This window comes from Zootermopsis nevadensis, unplaced genomic scaffold, assembly GCF_977971745.1.
Source record: "Zootermopsis nevadensis isolate Lab colony 2312 unplaced genomic scaffold, Znev_1.0 Znev_ptg000012l, whole genome shotgun sequence".
Lineage (NCBI taxonomy): Eukaryota > Metazoa > Arthropoda > Insecta > Blattodea > Termopsidae > Zootermopsis > Zootermopsis nevadensis.
In genome coordinates this window covers 12,975,053-12,996,443 of record NW_028259144.1, presented here as the reverse complement: position 1 = coordinate 12,996,443, position 21,391 = coordinate 12,975,053, and the positions used below count along the sequence as shown (strand labels likewise).

Sequence of the window (21,391 nt, the reverse complement as noted above, 5' to 3'; positions counted from 1 at the left end):
TGCAGCTTTGAGCTGTTTGCGTCTGCATATTGAGCAAATCTGGTATAGACATGGCGGAAGTACGTCATCGAAATGAGAGATCACGACCGACGGGTTTAACGGACACGAGAATGCGGCTCTAATTACCAACCCCAACTTCGCGTGGCAAGCGCACAGGATTTTATCACAAACGCCTACGCAACCATGGCGGTGAATCTGGTGTGAAGAAAATGTGATTACTGATTCAGCAGCGATTTTAAGAACAGTTCAGTGCAAAAATAATGTAATTCGTGCAAGCCTGTTGTATGAGTGTGGTATAAAACTGTGTCCAACATTCTTCTGGCAACCATTCAGAATTGCCTGAAACAAGGAGAGAGGCTGTATCACTCTTGTTTTTCTTCGCTTTACATACGCCATTAGAAAGGCCCAAGAATACAAACTGGGATTGGAATTGAATGATACACATCAACTTCTGCAGATGATGTTAATCTATCAGAAGAAAACATACACAGCTGCACAAAAACACAGAAGATCTGTTAGTTGGTAGCAAGGATGTCGGTACAGAATCCAAAACAGATAAAACTTTACACGTTTTCGTATCTCAGGTTACAGAACAAAATCATATTTTGAACGTTTCAGACTGTTCTACAGAGTTAGAAACAGGAGACTTGGAAGAACAGGACACAGATGGGAGGTTAACACTGAAACAGATCTTAAAGAAATAGGATGTGTTGATACGGACTGGACTCATTTGGCTCCGAGAGGGTCAGTGAGCGGGGTCATGTGAAGACGGCAATGAACCTCCGCGTTTCACAAAAGGCAGGGGATTTCTTGCGCGCAGGTAAATCAAACGCCTTCTAAAGCATTAATTCCATCTATTTCTAGACGTGAAGTATCAAATTAATAACACAACGGAAGCATGAACTTTACCGTGTCGGGACACTTTGCGTGGAACTATATCCATTTCGCCTACGCACTATTTCGCCGGCAGCAATTTCATTTACGACTGTTCTATGCCATTAATCTCCCCTAAACGCCATTTCACCTGCCTTTCCCTTTACCTAACACAATTTCATATATTCAGTTTCACCTACAGGATGATTCAGAGCTCTGGTACAATACTTAAGGAAATTTTTAGGCAGATAATTTGAAACAGAAAATATAAATAACGTTTTCTTCCAGATTTACCACCGGTCTGGGGTGACGATGCTTCTACGTTACCGTTATTGTCATATTCTGACGGCAGCTCCGTGGTGAAAATTCCTCGAAGTACAGACAACTGAAGTGTTGTTTTCAGACTCGGACAGCAGTGCCAATAACAAAACTCGTAAATTCCCATTACATGAGCAGAAAAGTTCTCGAAAAAAGAGTATTGTGAAGTGAAGACTGAAAAATGCTACAAAGCGCAGAATTTTTCTTTCTTTCATTTCAAACAACGAAATCAACCGACAGGTTTTGATAAAACTAATTGTTCCCACTGTAAATGGCAACATAATAATAAATGAGGCCATCAACTTTGAAACGTCATAACTCATAAACGGCGAACATGAAAAAAAATCATTTACATTTTGTGCTCCAAATGACCTCCCCGATAAACCCGTTAGGCATTGCACTGTATCTTTGAATAAACATGTATATTACATCTAATAAAAGAGCATCCTTGCATAGTATATCTGATAAAACTCCGTCCTCACATTTTATATTGATCTAAACTGTAACCTTCCTCTTTATGGTGCAGCACCGAATACTTATATTTCATCTGTATGATCAAAAGCTGTGATACGTAAAGCATGTCCACATAAAACTATTTATTCTGACGAGTTGTTATTTATGCACGGATTTTGGAAGGTGAAGAAAAAATACGTTTAGTTTTCATGAGGCGACGTTGGTGCTTTCATCACGGTTTTAGTTTTTCATTTGTTTAAGTTGGTTTTCCAGTTTGTGCCTCAGTATGGAGTTCACGTTAAGTTGCATTAATACCCTGGTTAGGATTTTAGTGTGGCACAACAAAATACAGCCATACCACTGCGTTGGTAATTTTCGATATTCCAAAGACATTCGTCCATTTTCTGCTGTATTATCAGAAATATTTCATGTCGAAACGGCAGTCTTGCCTTGTTTTCTATCGGCCCGGAGAAAACCGAGAAGCGTGTGAACTTTAGCAGTCTAAAACTGTAGTAAGCTAAACGAAACAAAGGTGAAATGTCTCTTAGACAAAAATACAGCAGGCAACAAAACGCAGCAGAAGTTTGTGCTGTGTAAATTTTAATGTTAGTAGTAAAAATGTCTGCACGTTAACTATCGCAGAATCCTTATCCGTCTCCAGGATTTAAATGTGAGTGGTTAACGTTTCGGGGGATTCATCTTTTTCATCCAAAGTGTTGTAGTCAGAAGCGATACGTTTCTTCGAAACGTTGCTTACCACAAAAACACTTGAACCCCCAAGGTGAAGACAATACTTTCCTTCGAGACGCTGGTAACTACCTTACGTGGCGTTACAACCAAGAAGGCCAAAATCGGCAATTTTTACGTGTTAAATAAAGGTAACTGTAACAACGAGAAACGTTTATGATATGCCTATCAACTTACAATGCACTGGAACAGAAATGGATCAAGGAGCTGTGTAACAATTAACATGAAACTTTCTCAAGAAGAAAGCATTTATGGAAAATTAGGCACATCAACGACAGTGTTGTTTTCCCGGGTTGTGACGCCGTGGAGAGTCGTAGGCAGATAGCAACGGTTCACATTCACCAGCGCCATCTACAGCGAAGTTAATAAGTACACCGATTTTAAATTTGGCTGAAAAAATATTCTCTACGTAACAAATTCCGCATGACCTTTCATATTTAGGGAAATTCTGGTGCAAATTTTCCCACAGGGCTGACACCACTTTGTACGGGCACTGACCTGTAACTAGTCCAGATGAATGTAGTTCTCCATCAGCAGCCGACTTATCGCATACTGAAGTGAACCCGGTTTGGTGAATTATTCCATGTCGGACAGACTTTGAACGAGTTCAGGCCATCGTGTCATGCTCACTGACCCACGCTGACAAACACAGTCACACAGCGAAGGCTATTCGCGATCACATTTCATTTCGAACAATTACAAATGAAGGGAAACCACATTAAGTTTATCATTTCAAGTACGCACAGTACCGGGTCATCTACGTTAAAGGTAATCAAACACCAAATCAAAGTTTGCCTGCAACAGCATTTCATATTATGTCAAACGGTCACGCAGAAAAGGCTGTTAGATTTTTATCGTTAATATGAAAAGCCAATGCCATTAATGATACATAAAATAACTCATAGGGCATACTAACACCACGGTTTAGACATCTTCTTGAGAAGGAAACAGTCGCTCGCTTGGTCAAGAAATCCTCTCTCCGCCTCTAACAGAACCCGAAAATTCATTATCATTTTCATAACAGCCCGACTCTGGTCCTTACATTTATCCTCAGCCAGATAAACCAACATCTTATCCCAAATCAGTTGGCAGGTAACCAAATTCTCCTATCCCCCCTCTCCTTTTCAAACACTTGGTATAAATATTACTGTCTGTCATGCAAACATAAGCTGCTATCACTCTAATACTTTCTCTACACTGGATACTGGGGGTACTGGGAACGACCCGTTCTTCAAGTGCCTGAACACTGCGGGTCCCAACTTTTTGTTGGCTTTGATCTATCATACAGTTGGTAGAACTCCTTGGACGAGGGATCGGCCCGTCGCAAGGCCTCTACCTGTACACAGGACAGCACAACACAGAAAAACGCGGACAATCATCCATATCTTGAGTGGGATTCGAACCCGCGGTCCAAGCGGCCACTGCGGACCCCCTGTTACTACATTCTACAAACATACAGACAGTTAATATCAACACTCACGAACAAATTCTCACTTGATAATTGTGACCTGACAAAAATTACTGCTACGAATCACACAACAAACTAAGAAATGTGTTCCTCATGGCTAGTCTGCGAAATTGCTGGCGAACGCGCTGTTAAAAGAAATATGTACCCACCCCAAGTCGTTTGTACATACACAACTTATCTATAATTGTAACATTTAACACTGTTTAGGTAACAAATACAAATCAATATGACGCCCTTTATCGCTTTTGTTGCAAATAATAATATATAATTGATATTTCATTAAAAACACTAATGACATTATACCGGATGAGGGACAAGGTGGGGAAGCGAGAACTGCACTTCCCCTTCACACAACTTCTTTTGCTTCAACTCTTATTTACCTCGAATGCCTTATAGTACAAATTCTATTTGTAGGATTTAAGGTTTTCACGGCGGTAAGTCCGAAGATGGCCGTCCTCTAAGTTCTTACGCCGTGTAGTCTGGTAGAAGTTTACCGACGATGAATCGCCCTGATGATGGAGGCAGCAAGGACTTCTGAAACGTCTGTAAGCTTCTACCACACTACCTGGCGCAACGACCCAGAAGACAGTCATCTTCAAATTATATTTGCATTTCCCACATCGTCCACGCATGCTACATGGTTCGTACATCTCATCCTCAATGATTTGATATCGCGAACAATATTTGGTGAACAGTATATGTAAAACATACTGTTACTTACTTTTAATAGTGTTCTACTCGCATTAATAAGTAGCTCTGTCAGTAGAAACGACAAAGAATTCCGTGGCAGAGAACCCAGGGAGACAATCATAAGAAAGTCTCACATACGCGTCGGTACAGGAACGTGAATTACATACAAATCTCGTGCTAGGACTTCCTGCGTGTTCAGTAATTATAATTATCAAACTTTTCTTCAAAACGGTTCACTTTACGAAGACACTTACTGTTAGAGAACTGCCCGAAATAACATTTTAAACAACTTTAATCCTTAATCTTACTGCCCTAAAACCAATAATTTTAGACAAAAATACAATGAACTGAAAACCAAGTTCATTGTGCCTTTGCGTGCAACCAGTTAAGGTTAGAGGCGCCACCGGAAAAAAGGATGGAAAAGGAATACTCCTTGGAGTATTCCTAAATTCCAAAGGCGTTCTTCAGGTCACATAAGATAGATCGTTCTTTCACTATGATCCCCGGTTCCGTCCAAGGTCATTCTTGCGTCTGAGGCAACCTAAGATGTAACCAAACCCGATCCAAGCCAATCCAACATAACCTCACCCGACTAATCCAAAGGTGTTACACTTCCCCACCCTCGAGATGTTCCATGAGGCGAATGGAACCCCGCTCCACACGTTAGGTTCCCCACACAAACACCTCCCCGCGCTGTTCGGGGCTCCACCCCATCCTGGAGCCTTGTTTTACATTAGTACAGTAATAAACTAACATGAAACAATAAACTCGAATCACATCAACGCATTTTTTCATGCACCCATTAACTCTCGCCCCATAAGCAACCTGTCTCACTGCGGTCGATCTAGCAAACCTCCCCCCACTCAGCACTTCCGGGGAACAAACCCCATAATTCCCCGTTATGTCACCACTTCAACACATTCAGATAACCTATCTTTACCAAAATAAGCCGTATAAACGTATCCAACGTTACCAATCCCAATCCTACCTAACCATCGCAAAAGTAACCACACCTTCACCCGACCTGCCAACACAACCAATATCACAATAATAATATAATTAATAACAGCCTGTACACCTTCTTCAATGTGTTATTCTTCTTCACAATACCAGTATCTAGACCATCTTCAGGTGGCGCGTAAGGTTTTTATTGAACTGTGAGGAGAAAAAGCAATTTTTTTTTATATTTAAATTACAAAAATATAAAACTTTGTTCATATGTTTTATGATTTACATACAAAATATAAAACAAAAATTCCTTCCACCAGGAGTTGGTCTAGGTTAGACCGAAACATGTAGTGGCATTGTGAAAGAGAATAGCACATCAACATAAGCTGTGTAGACGGAAATTATAATATTATTGTATAAAAGCCAGAAACAGCAGGATGCCCTCAATAAGACAACACAATCCAACCATTACCTACGCTAACCCACTTCAACATAACCTAACCATTACCCAATCTGACCTAACACAACCTAGCCCAACATGACAGCGACTTCGCCCCACATGAGAGTTTCCTATCCCCTGCACCTCCGGCCCTCACTCCACCCTGAGGGAGCCCACGACCTGACGGCGAGTACAAGTCCATGCCCAATCTCCTCCTTTCGTTACCAGCCCATAAGCTGTTTGTTATTAGCTCATATTTGCTCAAGACAAAAAAATTCCATTGTTTGACATCAGTTAACAATGACTTACGGTGCAACAATCAACCTAAAATGTTCTCGTCCGCCATGTTAGTATTTCATGACTGCTGAAAACTGAAAATAACGACTTCGGATTCGTCCCCAAAGGCACAACGCCCATATAAAGTTTTTATCCACATTCGTCAGGCGGTTCTGGAAATGAATCGCGTGGACAAATGGACAGACATTAAAACCAGCGTAAAACGTATTCTTCGCTCACGCCAATGCGTGCAGAACTCCCAGGAAGATTTTCGTATGAAAATGAAAAAATAATGGAATAATCAAGTTGTTTTGAAGGCCCTATCATACATCAGGTGGCTAGACGCCGGCTTCTCACCAAGTAGACCCGGATTTAACCCCGAATTACTTAGAAGTGGAATTCGTGGTGGACGAAGTGGCACTACAACACGTTCTTCTACAAGTTCTGTCCTTCCCAACAGCTTAAAGAACAGAGAGGCAGCTAAGCGACGGGCTTGAAATTCTCTCTCTCTCTCTCTCTCTCTCTCTTTCAGAGAGAGAGACTAAAACAGACTAAAGAACAACAACAAATTCTTTTTGGTCTTCCATACGTTTTAGAGTGAACACGAAATCCCACCATTTTGTCCCGTCCGTGTCTGACTGCCACGTGTTAACAACAATAATCTTGGAGCACTTTCGTGCAACTTCAATCACCCTGGACAGACGGACCTAACAGAGGATAGGACCTAATGGAAGAGGAGAATTGAGGAGGCCATGGACCGAATACGGACCGGAGAGCCATAAAAGAAGAAGAAGACTTTCGTGCAACATTTGTGTTATTTGTTGCAGCAGTGTCACTGGATCATTGTTACAACAATGCTGCCTTCGTTACAATATAATAACAAATTCTACACGTGATCAACAAAACCGTTGATTACTTGAAAAAAATGGGGCAAGGGCTACCAATTGGCGGGCGGAAAAACGTACTGGACCCTGAGAGCCATCCTTGAGGCCCGCATCAGTGAATAATGTGCAAAGAATTTAAGAATTGTGACCATAGTACTGCAATTTATTCTATGCAGACAACCACATCTCTTTTAATTTACTGTTTGTGTCTAGAGTTTGTTCTGTGAAGCCGTAGTTGCCACTGAGTAGCGGATTAGAGAGTATGTCCTCCATCTGACTTGCCTCTGGTTGTGACTGTTTAACTGTGAAGAATGGATAACAGGAAAGTTGGTTACGAAACTCAGTGTGGAACTTACACTGCTCCACGTTACGTAACCTTGTGTTTTATTCGTCAACAAACTGTTGCAGTAATAAAATGTGTAAATGTTAAACAGCATTACGAAACCAAGCACAAATCATTTGTCAGGAGAGTTCAGTTGGAACCAACACCAGCAAACCAAACGTTGTGTGCCTGTGCTCAAGTTCATAACCTTAATCCAAATTTCTAGTTCCATGACAGAACAAGGCAAGTGTACAAAGGCTTATTTGCGTATTTCTCGGGTCTTCGTGAAACTAAGTTTTTTTTTCTGGCGGACGTGGCTGAAGAAGCGACTTCCCGACTTGAAGGTAAAAATGTTGTTGAAAAGGTGTGACGTGTTCCATTGTAACCTTCTTTCATCTCAAAAAGCGACTCTGGGCAGAAGACTTTACCGATGTGATTAACCCTCTCAAAGCTGCTGAATGCTATGCCTAAGCGGTTGACGAGCCATGCGAAAAGCAGATTATTAAATTTCTAACTGCAAAGTTATTTATTTCATGACGAAATACTGTTTTGTCACTAAAGGAGAAGACATTTAAGAAGTTTTTATCTATGTAAAAAATAATAGCATCTGATTCTGCTCTTGCAATGGCAGCTATCAATAAAGGTTCGGTTGTCTTAAAATGCATTATTCGAATTTTGTTACGCTACCACACCAAAGTGCCCTGTGTTGTTAATTGGACCCCAGACAGCAGGACATCATGCAGAAGGCGATAAGGGTGTTAACTTAATCTGGACAACAGGAAGTTGTAATGTGGAGGCAGCTATGAGGTACGTTTGGTTTTTATAACCGCCGACAATGACTCTGTACCTGCCTGATGTTAAACCAGGGTCCGCCAGCGGGACACGAGTATACTGGCCAGATTTTAATGTATGTGAGAAATTAGGGGGGAGTGAATAGTGACTGAAAACTTACTTTGTTCCCCACAATCATGAAATTACGGAACTGAAAATAGAACCAACGCAAGGCTTATAAGAAGAAAAAAGGAGTGCAACCAATGTTAGATATATTTACTTCTTACACGGTGAAACTGGGAGTGTTCCGAGATTCTGAAAACTTGGTTTGATCGAGGATTATGGTAGAAGAAGATTCGAATCAACAGGGCGAAAGTCGAAAGAAGTGGCAAAACGGTAGTAGCCGATGGGTCTGCCTGAGTCAAGACGACGTTAATCTGAAGAAAACGTTAATACCAAATTTCGTGCGAAATGGAGAAAGAAGAAAGTGGTATATTCTGTTGAACATACAAGTGGTATTGTCCTTACTCGCTTGCTAAACATTCTCACAGAGGATGTCACACACTATATTGGTGAGATTGTACTTAGTGGTTTATAAGAAGGGTCTGACTAAGTGTTAACTATTTCACGTAGAATCGGGAGTGCAGAACTGTTGATTTAGGAGATCTGGGAAGTTAACAAAGGATACGCACAAAATTGTGATGAAGTTCACATGGTTCAAGTCTGAAGAATTTCTATGCATAATGCACAAAGAGCGTTGAGATAAACAATGAGACAGAATAGCTTTCAGGAGAAACGACTTCGATTAGTAATGCAGTATCATAGAACATAATGAAACTATGCAATGATATTGTTAAATTAGGGACGACAGGTGTTAAATTATATATGCCAGATTACTTACAATTAAGAAAACAAGGTGGCACATTAAAATGCCTCTGATCGTACAAAATAAAACCAAAAATTTTAATAAAGATTTTAGTCAGTGCCAAACGTGGCTGTCATAGTCCAACATTGTTAGGTACCTACATTTCATAACAGCTGGCAACGAAATGTCAGAAAATCCTGAATTAAATGTTTCCTTAATGCGCCGAGCACTCACCTCCAAACCGCTTCCTATATCTTCCGTTCAAGTGGAAATATGTGTTATTTAAAGCCAAGTTTTTTGGCGCCCAGCCTGGAATTCTACTTGGCGACATACGATGCCTCATCCATATTCATACGTTGTTGAAAGTCACCTCAACCACCACAGAGACAAGATTTTCAAGCCTACATGCTAAAACACCGGAAACAAAATGTAATCCCATCGCTCATTTCAGGAAACGCGCTTTTTATTAAATCTGTAATACGACAGATCCATTATCGCCAATGATATACGCAGAAATCCTTCGAAAAAATGCGGTAATACACCTGTGTGGATGTTTCTTGTGAATTCTGCGCCACGAGTTCCACATTTGCTTGAGAATAAACAGCAATTACAACAGAAAAGGTACACACAAAAGACAATAATATCAGAAACGAAAGAGTGTCCTTAAGGATCTACCCCACAAACCATCAATTCATAGACCACGAACCTAGATAATCGCGCCTTTGTCTACCACAGGTTGTCAGGTACCCGACTCGCTTTAAAAGCTTGCAAATAAGGCTAAATGTAACGTAAGAAATTATTTCAAAGTTCATCATTCACGGCAAGAATACAGCCTTAGACACTTTTTGCGCCATTTATAGATACGTTCTGGAACGATAAGAAGGCAAGGTGTTTAGCGACTGCAAGTAATGATATTCAACCATCCATCCAGCCACTCCTTCATCCTCTCATGCTTCTTTGCTTGTAAAATTATTATAATAACATATTTTAGAAAAAAAGAAAGGAACAAATGTAATGTGAAGATTTCTGTCTTCAGGGTTATTGCGCTGTGTAGTCTGGTCGATGTTAACCAACGTTTCGGAGGTCATACTGAATCCGTCATCAGGGCGATCGAAACGTTGGTAAACATCAACCATACTACACGGCGCAACAACCCAGAAGACAGAAATCTTCATACTCACCGCTGTGAAAACCTCAAATCATACAAATGTAATGTTAACTGAAGTGAGTCTGACTGACCAGAGATTGAATAGTCATGAATTTCAGTGATTCCCAACCGTGTGCCTGATTCACCCTATGGGGACCAGCATCACTTTTAACTTTGACAGACAATGCGGCGTCAACACAACTGGTGTCCAAAACATGGGCGTGACCGACATAAATCAAGTGCCAATTTTTAAAGTTTTCTGTGCACGATTGATATGACAACTTAAAAAACTTGAAATTATAAACAACTGTAGGATGTGCTACAAACTCTCATCTCAAAGTCATAAGCACAAGGAAAATGACAGCTCGGTTACCAAACGTTTCAAACTGAAAATATCTCAAGGCAACGTGGTCGAACTGGCAGCCCGCGGACCACGTCCGGCCCGACACCTCTTGTAACCAAGCCCATGAAATTAACTGTTAATTTGTTACAAGGAAATACAAGATCGTTTGTTTCCTTGCTCTGAATGTTTTGTAAGAAGTGATTTTTATCTCGTCTGCTGCTTTACACGCCACGCTTGCTATTGGTTCTAGCTTAAAACGTATGCTTAGCAACAAAAACTGTGTCTGGTGCTAGATGCTGCAGGAGCAAATTTAAAATCAGATGTGACACTTTAGTAATTTATGCACATTTCAACAAAGTTTATACTTGAGCATCTTAGTCTAATGTGGTTATGTTATTTCTGATGATGGAGGCAGCAAGGGCCTCTGAAACGTCGGTAAACTTCTACCAGACTGCACAGCGCAACAACCCAAAAGACAGCCATCTTGTAATGTAGGCTTAGAAAAATGCATAAATGCCAGTAATCCTTTAATTAATTATTAAACGACGATATAAGAACATCTTAAATTAATTTGGCGTTGTAGGATCGGCACAAAGATGTCGGAAGCAAAATTTGTAAGGTGTTATCAAGAAATATTTCTGGGAGGGGGCAGCTACGAAAACTCCAGAGAAAATCAAGCTCGTGGGATTTGTTTCCGGAGCCCGACAGTGTCACGAACACATGAGCGCAACAACCAATAACTTTTTCTTTACGAAAAAAAAAATGGCCGGAGAACGCCGGAAATATACTGTGTGACGTTTGACTTATATCATTCGAACCAGGCCTCAACTTAACATTATGTTCCACCAGGCCTAGGCCAGTGAAGATTTCTTTCGGCCGCAACTTGCCGCATGTCTGCAAGAGGAGAGGAGGGGAATAATTTTTAGGATTATTTGAGTGTGACTATACAGATCTACAATGCGAACCGTACGCTATAAGAACAGTGGAATACGGAAAACAGGTTCGGCACTGTAACTATCAGCGAAGGTCGGTCTTATTTTGCAAAATTCGTGGCCATATCCGGGCGGCACTTACTTGTCATATCTGCTGAACACGTGGCTCGGGCTCCTGGGAATGGGGCCAGTAGCAGCGGAGGTCTGCGTCGTCTCGGGGAATACCAACCCCGCCTGCAGGAGCTCTCCTTGTGGAGTCGTGGGCGCGGACTTCGCAAGCAAATTGCTCGACGACCTGCGCACAATGCAAACATACGATGAGTTCTAGGAAGAACCCACTGACGCCTTTCATTCAAATGCTTCATTCAGTTTGGGGAACAATGCATAAGCATTTCCAGTGGTTCACTTCCGTATAATTTCCTATAGTAGTCCCACAGATACCAACTTCGAAGTGCCAGATCGCTGTCTTGTTACCAAGTGTTCATATACAAACAACAGTTCATGTCCTACAGTCCCAAAATGATCCATCTCAATGCAGAATGCAGTGCGCAATACCGCTTCCACCGCCAAAGCCCGCCACGTCCGTGAAGATGGCATTATTTATAGTTGGTAATTTAAAAAGGCAAAGGTGGGGGGGGGGTGTTTTTCAGTTAAAAAGGCGCTGACTCAACTTCTCGTTACGATCGTCTGGATTTTTTCAGAAATTATAAATGAAGACAGTTGGGTAAACAGTGACCCTCTATATGATCTGAAGTTTTCGAGGCGACGTAACTCAGTAAAAACTTCCCGGGCGATCAGCCGCGTCAAATGGTTGAAAGACGAAGCCGACGTTTCTGGGACCATCTCTGTCCCCATCATCAGGGTTATGAACCCTGAAACGACGGGTTCGTTGTTTTTTCCCCTCTCTTTTCCTATTTGACGCGGCTGATCGCCCGAGAAGAATTTACTGAGTGACCCTCTAGTTCTCTGACTGGACTTCATTAATTTATTGCAGACAGAAGTGGCCTGCAGAGAGTAAAACAATCATTACCGACGAAGATTATCTAAGGCAGAGGTGTTTGCAGGACAGAGGAATAAAATATGGTTTCCTTGCTTTGGGTTATGTATACGTCTTATCGATTAATACAAGTACGAGTTATGGGCATTCAGGGCAACTACATTTTCTTAAGATAAGCCTTTCTTTAAGAGAAATTATATTAAGTTATATCTGAGCTTCATGCCGTGCTGTAAATGTAGATATCCATAGGCACAGGCCTAGGCGAATTACTGAAATATCTGCATTTCGTTCTCTGTTACGTTGCCGATGAAGGAAACGTCCGTAACATTGAGGTTGCGTGGGAATACGTCAAATAAGCAATCTTGTACAGACAGGAGGTGGTATTGCAGGGTCCTGGGTCGCTGCTAACTCCTCACCGTTAAAGTCGTCTTGTTAAGAAATGTTTCAGACCTTAATGGATTCTACGACAGGGCAAAATGAACGAAAATGGTCGCGAGATTTTCAACTTCCAATATATTAAAGATACACGGTGGAAGGTTGTAGACTGAATTCATCTGACAGAGGATACGAACCAGCAACTGGTTCTTGCAGACACGGCATTGAATCTTTTAGTTCAGTAAAAGATAATTTCTCAACTAGTGACTATTAGCTTCTCCACGGAGATAATTACTTACTCAGTTAACTATCGGAATTGTATAGTCTGTTATCCGGCATTAGATTCGAAGTTTGAATAAGATTCAGAGGCACAGAAGTGCTTAACAAACCTCAACCTGTCCATTAACATGTACATTACTCACTGCCTGTATATATCGCACAAAATAATACAGAACAGCAATGAAACCACGCAGAAATCTAAAAGTTAACCATTTAAAAAATCCGTAGTAACTGAATGTACCACTTGCTTTAACATTCAGAACATCTGCACTTTGCGAACAGAGTAAATTTAGGGCTTTATTATGATTTGCAGAATGAATACCAACTATTAACCAACGTATTTACGTAATGAAAATACGTAATGTTCTCTTTAAGGTACGAATGAACATTTAAACATTATTAAGCGTTATTCGAAAAATGCGAATGAAATTAATGCATATAGAAATGACCGTCTCTGTCTGTCTCTCCACATTGTTCATCTGAATGTTCGGATTTTGATAAAATTTTGTATGGACACTGTGCCGTTTGAGGCTAAACTCATGCATTTTATTTTCCTACATAGCGGACAAACGAACTTTTGAGAACGGAGTGATACTAGCGCCACTCGATGTAGGGTACAGTGTGGTGAACGGAAACGAATCTTAAACATACAACTTTAGTACAGGAATTATTTGTACAATGCGAAACAAAAGGGCGGGTGTACGAATCAATAAAAAAAATCGTCTCGAACAGGATTCGGTGCTACACGGTACCATACAGCACAACCAGCCCGTATTGTTACACTAATATGGATTCGAATAATGCACAGTCAATTAACCACTTGTTGAGAATACACAATGATTCACTGACGTAGCCACTAAGTTATCAGTTTGTATGGCATTACGTTTACGAATACACTGGCTGCGTAACGATTTAATTTTTCATGAGGTTGGTAACTACGCACAACGAACAACAACGAAACTCAATATCGATTCTCAATTTAACCTCCCTTGGAAACACTCCATGGGTATATGCATATTATGCGTACATACACATAAACTAACATTTTCCTCTGTTCATTTCGTTGAAAATCAACTAAGTAACATGGAGGATATTACTGTTTTTTAACAAATAAAAGAACTGGTTCTGTTCATAACATGTATGCAAACACAAACAAGAAGCACGCTTAAATATAATGAGGACCACCGGAAAGGGGACAAGAAAATCATTTAAAGGCGTGACTTGGAAGGAAAACACTGTTTCTATGGCAACCATGGCCGGGTACTTTCCCGTTTCAAAATAGAGTGAGTCCGACTTGGGGGGCGGGGAAGTGAAAGAGTGTGTCAGTAGAACTCAGGCCTAAAACTACAACTAATGCAAACTACGACCTCGACGAAATTTATTCAAAAGCACGATCACCAATAAACCTGTAGCAACTGGAGTCTGTTATCGTCCTTGCTGTTTGGTTTCTGCTGGATTTGGCAGTTGGCACTCATACGTTACAGCCACATCCCGAAACCGGTCACCGTGGCAAATAACGGATGTTCAAAAGTTTGTCTTAAAAACGACATGATCGCAACTTGGTCGGTCATTTAGGGAACTGCCGAAACTGAATGTTCTTAAATAGAGTCCGCGTCCACTCTCCAATCCCCCACTAATAGCATACTTGTTATTCTGTGAATGAAACAGCCTTTGCCATCAGAATAACAGCCCAAGAATGAAAATCATCCAATTATGACGGTGGAGCCCTACTTTCGGATCTACCCATGCTGCTCAAGCAAATCGTATTTCACCGGGTCAAATGTATACACGCCTAAGTGTTTCTTCTTTGAATAGCTTTCAGATCTGTTAGAAACACGCAAGTATTCAAGATGCGATAGGTTCGGCACCAAGCATAGGAAAAATACGATACGCAAACATGTCAGAGAAGAGATCACTTGCAGGATGTAAGGGTACAATGGACGATAATATTAAAACAGATCTTACGAACAGGGTCTGAGCATCGGGATCAGGACAGAGACCCGCAGCAGATTCATATTACGAAAAGGGTAAATAAACCTCCTGGTTTCATAACAGGAGAATAATTTTGTGACACGTGGCAACTATTAGTTTCTCATGAAGTCCCAGAACGTGACACTGCTATGTTTTGCCTTAAACAGTGTATTATAGTTAATGTTACAAACACATAAGAAAATAAGTACGAGCTTTAATATACAGGTTTATTGTTCTTGCCCAATGGACGCACTGCTTGCGTCAATAAGTACACCTAAATGAATACCAATGGCCAAGGTCGAACACACAACCAACTTAAGGACATGCTGTATCGGACGCATGGGCCATACACGGCCCACGAAGATGGGACACCAGACCGAACAGATTTAAACATTAATTTTAAACGTATTTGATGTCGAAGATTTCTGTCTTCTGGGTTGTTGCGCTATGTAGTCTGATAGATGTTTACCGACGATGAATCGCCCTGATGACGGAGGCAGTATGACCTCTGAAACGTTGGTTAACATCGACCAGACTACACAGCGCAACAACCCAGAAGACAGAAATATTCAGACTCACCGCCCTGATGACGGAGGCAGTATGACCTCTGAAACGTTGGTTAACATCGACCAGACTACACAGCGCAACAACCCAGAAGACAGAAATATTCAGACTCACCGCTGTGAAAACCTCAAATCTTACGTATTTGATGTCTTCTGGTGTTAGCTTTTTAATTAAGCATGCGTATGTAGTAAAACGTAACCTTTTAAAATGCCGGTAAGATAATAGATCATCGATAATAACACAGTAATGAACATTTGAGTTCCATAAAATACGGGAATTTTCTTGACCAGCTCAGCCACTATTAACTTCTTACGAAGGAATCTGTTCGATGTAGTTATTGGATTATCATGTTTATTTAATGACCAGCCAGTTGCAACGTTCTTTATTTACTCATCCTACAACATTGCCCAATGAAAAGCATCCATTATGTAGCTTCTTCCGTCCCACTCCACTTCAAAATATTATCAAAACTTTCTTCTTAGACATTTTCACTTCACACGAAATAAGAAAGCAGGCTTCATATTAAATAAAAATAAGTAAAAAATACAGTTATCTTTGTCACTGGAAACCTGTGAGAACGAAGAACAAAAAAGCGGATTCCGAACTGAATGAGACATGAGTTTTCCAGAGGCTCTCTGCCTCACTCTGCACAACCTTGGGTTGGGTGGCCGAAACGTGAGTGTGGGAGACGACGTATAAACTTAAGCTTCATTACAATTCAACGTAAGCAGCAATCACACTAACGCCACCTTCCCGTTGGAAGACAACACGTGTCTAAATGAAGCAACATTAAACTAGAAAACGCAGAGAAAAAAGAAACCGTAACATTCGCTGTCAACTAGTAAGAAATTTTTCTCCTTTTACTCACATCCACAGAGAACAGAACATTACCGTATCAGGAAATATGCACAATATAGCTATAATAATGTGACTGACAACACGACCAACCCCCAAACGGTTTCTCCCATTTCTCATGCCCTTCACTACACTTCGTGTGATGCACTGCCTGACAAAATGATCTGAAACAGGAAGACGCTTTTCAACTTGCATTTGGGGAATCAGGAGGGGCAGGAATTGAACGAAAAGCAACAGCTAATGTACTTAACAGCCAGCTACAACTCCCTACAGACGCAGTGAGCAAATTGTGTTACTGTAAAATTAACTTTAATATTATCCTGCCTCCCACGCTACAAGCAGACGACCAGGCAGTAAGAGTAACTTCAGATATATTACATACATTGAGAGACAAATTGAAGTAACGAAAACATTAATTTCAGAATATCTGGTTAGAAACAAACAAAAATATCAATAAAAAATTGTCGCAGAAGGACAAGATCAGAGGCAAAATACGCCTGTTTTTTCAATTATCTACGGTGTGAAATCCCCTTTGAGTATGATAAAAATTATACAAAATTGAAGAATAAGGTCCCGTCAGTGACAGTAGAAAATTATGACAGAATCAGCAGAAATGAAATTTCTTGGTCGGTCAAGAAATGCACAAAACATGGACATAATTAAGAAGTGTTAAAACAGGCTATACATATAAAGTCAAGTGAAGAGAAAGGAAACATTATGAACAGAACTGGAAAGAGCATTTACATAGACTGGGACAGGAACGATTACTAAAACAGTAAATTACAAACCAGAACAAGGAAGAGACGTCAGAGACCAAAGCAAAGATGGGGCTGACATTCGCAACAGATTCAAGGACGTCATCGCTGGACACAAATAAAAATATCCGAGTTTTGTGAAAACGAGCACGAATCTTAGGGTTTGTTAAGAAAATTATAATTCTTAGCCGGCTTTTCCTCTCGTAATTTCCACCAGTTTCCTCACACAATCAGTCAAACCACGACGTCTAGCAATATCATTTTGTCTGGAACATTTAACAAACAAGACCACAGTTCATTCAAAATCTGTACGTACGATTATGATCTTTCTCAACAATACAAATTGTTACACGCCTGCAATCAGCTGTTTTTGGTAATCGCTTTCAAGCTGCAAGTTAAGCAAGTACATATTCCACGCGGTCACCTTCTTATTCCACCATGTACAATTTAAATTCCACAAAATCTGTATATTTTTCAAAGGTCCATCAGAATAAAATGAGGCAAGGCACGGACAGATGGATACATGTATTATAAGGTAAAGACTGAAATATTTATTTAAATAGTTTCATAAGAGACAGATTAATAGTTTACTACAGAAAGCTGCAGCATCTGGGGCTATTTAAGTTATGTAATGAGAAAGTATGAATGTTCGTGATATCTTAACCGAAAGCGAGGAGAAGCGGGGCGTCGTTCAGAAGACCTAACAAAAGATGAAAACATCAGCCGAAATCTGAACTACATGCAGCCTTGCGTGACATCGCAATCTTCCACTTTATTTTTAATTTCCAATCTTCCCTTTATAGAATATCATTCCGTCGCCATATGTTCCCAAAACGGCACAAATATGTTAAAAAGCAACGAATCGAATAATATGAACACCACTTCAATTTTAAAATGGTCGGTAAGGCAGCTACCTGTACGGACGCTAAGTTTTCGCGGAGGTCAATTCAACATTCAGATGACGTCTGCAGTCCCCCCTCCCTCCGCAACATTATTCATGCAAAGCAGCAACATCGTCCATCACATCTCCAAGATGTCTCACGAAACAGACGTCTCACATTTCTCAAAGTCCGCGATGGTCTGACATGTTTCGATTTTCAGGGCATCGCTCGTCTGATTAAACTGGCCGCCTGCAAAAGGCTTGACGGAACAGTCAGCCAGTCGTACCTAGGTCTCTCACATGACCTCTTCCTGTCACGTGACACGAGTAGTTCTGTCTACATTTCACAACCATTGTTTGATTCCCGGTAGAGACTGGGAATCTATGATTTATGAACTCGCCTACTCCATTATCGTTAACACATTCGCTGATTCCTTATTTCTATTAACTTTTCATATGAAGATTTCTGTCTTCTGGGTTCTTGCGCTGTGTAGATTCATCGCCCTGATGACGGAGGCAGTATGATGGTAAACATCGACCAGACTACATGGCACAACAACCCAGAAGACAGAAATCTTCATACTCATCGCTGTGAAAACCTCAAATCTTACATCATACAACTTTTCATATGTTTAATAGAGGAGCCAACTACTTTGTTATGCAGGACAACACAATATTATAAAATGTACAGGGGATGTCAATGCTGGACTTACGCATAAACTATGGTCTCACGACATGAGGGGCCTGAAAGATTAATTTTAACTTTTAAATCATATGTACCTTTTACACAATAACCTTCGCATACTGATTCCAGTAGAATGATTTCATTTACATCAATTTAATGTTTATTTTTTAATGTTCCCTTCAGTCAGAATGATAAATGTGTATTTCAACTTTAGAATTCTTGGGACCTCTTAAACTTGACATCGCTTAGGGCCTCAGAAGGTTAAAGTCCGGTCCTGGGGGGTCGCACAAACTACATGGGTAGGTCACGGGTTGTGAACTCGCAGCCCTGTCATGTTTAATTTTAAATTATGCACACAGAATGTCCATGCCCCAAGCTGAAGCGGAACCCGCGATCAGCCACTGAGTTCAACAATTTAGTCTGAGAAGGGTACAACGAGTCTGTGATGTGGATGAGGTTGTAATTACCTAAGAAGCACTGTGAAGTCCCGACCAGCACTCCACATGTTCGATGCTGCGATGATTTCGTTCAGATTGACAACAGGTCTTCTGCTGGCACCTACATCACTGCCCACTGCTTGGATCAGCTGTGTTTAAAACATGAGGTCTATTTCAGGGATATCCATTCCTGATGGTCTTAATGTGACTCACGAGGTACTAAATCAGATCTTACGCGACAGGCTGTATAACTAGTGCTCGAAAGCCAGCAAAGAATGACACTGGTTATCGAGAACTACAAATGAGGATTCTTGCGGGCATTCAAACAAACAAGTGGCTTAACACATTTAAGGGCGCTAAAACCGGTCTGATTGCTTGTCAATATGTTGCACGACATTTGATATTTAATTTCCTGTTGAAACTTTCTTTCAGACTTCGTTCTGGCGCCACAGACTGCTTAGAAGTTTGCTTCCTGTTGTAATATTTTTAAGACCTTCAATGTCTTAATGAAAGGCAAGATCATCAGAAAACTTTGCCATCACAGGATAACAGGAACAAGATTCGAGCCCCGGTCTCAGTGTTCGAGTGCTTAAACTGAAGATCATCGATTTTACGCCAGAAAGAAATCTCTCGATCAAGTTCTTCAATAACACGTGCAACCAGACATCCTTATCGGGACATACTACATACTGACTGAACAATTCCACTAACCAACTAACGACGCTGAGCAGGGCCTTTCTTGAGAATCTGACAGTAACTCCACACGAAGATTCACTACCGTCTTCACAGGAGCCTACTATTTGTCCCGATCCTGGCCCACATGAATCCATTCCCCATCCTCGCAAAACATTTATTGAGGCACGATACATTCCAAAACCCAACCCCTTCCTTCAAACAAATTCATCACGTGTGAAACTCGGCAATTAATACAATTCGAATTCTGACAATGCCTGAAACTATATCGTTACAGCCATCACGTGTACCTGTGACGTGGTGCTTAAAAATACAGAAAACTTCACACACACTTTTACGGATGCATGCAGGGTTTGGAAAATTCTTTAATGTGGCACTTCCGTTAAAAGTTCTCAAAAGCATGGGCGGTCGTTCTAATCCTCGGGTCATTTTCTTGCTTAAATAGCATTGACAAGACCTGAATAACAAAGCTGCTTTAGAGACGTGTTGCCCTTCTAAGCAGTGTAAACCGCTCCTACCCATTTCCATAATCTACCGTATAGACTCACTTGGTACAAACGTTTGTTTCGAAAATCTCCTTTAATTTTAAAGTAATCTAAGATCCTCCTTTCCATTACAAACAAAGGGAATCAGAATTATGCTGGGTAAGATTTTACGTTCTCACAGCGGCGAGTAACGTCCTGATGTTTGAAGAAATACGCACGTCTGAAACTTTAGTCAGTTTTTATCGGACCACACAGCGCAATACCCCAGAAGACAGCCATTTTTTTAAACCAAGCAGTGCCGTATCAAAAAAGGGTTTCCAAAACATGTGTAGTATATAACAATTTCACAAACCGTTGTGTCGCTCAAAAGCTCTAAATACTTGAAGATCTACGATTAGTTCCAGAACCATGCACTAGTGTCGCTCCCATATCACTAGTACGATGGGATTGCCCGTTTACACCAAATTTCGTGAAAAATGGTTCCAAACTTACACAGAGGGGCACACGGGCAGCATAATGATCTCACAAGCACAAAGTCTTTGAAAGGAAAAGGCTAAAAACTGGGGCAATGAACAATGGCGTCCGTTCTCACATTATCACTCTGATGCAGCGGGCGAATTAGCTGTCAGCCGCTTCAGTACTGATGCTCCTACATTGACCCTAATAGAGCCCTAACCTCAATATACATGGCCCCATTAGCGTCATTATCTGCAACTCAGGATATAACTGTCAACAGTTCCCATGGCCTATCAGTGAAATCTGTACTCTGTTTTACAGGGGTACCGAAGTTCTTATGAAGCTGATAGTCGCTCAGGAAGTCGAGAAATTACGTGCCTAAAATTAAACCGAAAAGTCCATTACCATGTTGATCAGACACTCACCTGAGCCAGATGAATCCAGCCGATAACCTCACACACTATTTATTTCATATCCATTTAA

At 40.9% G+C, this 21,391-nt stretch overlaps 1 protein-coding gene across 10 annotated transcripts in view; it reads right to left on the bottom strand.

Moving 5' to 3' along the window:
* Positions 1-21,391, bottom strand: part of LOC110830045 (GRAM domain-containing protein 2A) — a 122,949-nt gene that overhangs the window by 30,818 nt on the left and 70,740 nt on the right. For 9 of the 10 annotated variants that reach the window (XM_087347980.1, XM_022064425.2, XM_087347978.1 and 6 more), the window contains one exon: positions 11,619-11,771. In XM_087347980.1, coding sequence (XP_087204106.1) covers positions 11,619-11,771 — 153 coding nt within the window. Of the gene's footprint in view, positions 1-11,618; positions 11,772-11,921; positions 12,020-21,391 lie in introns of those variants that run through there. The other variant, XM_087347981.1, reaches the window with a different exon arrangement.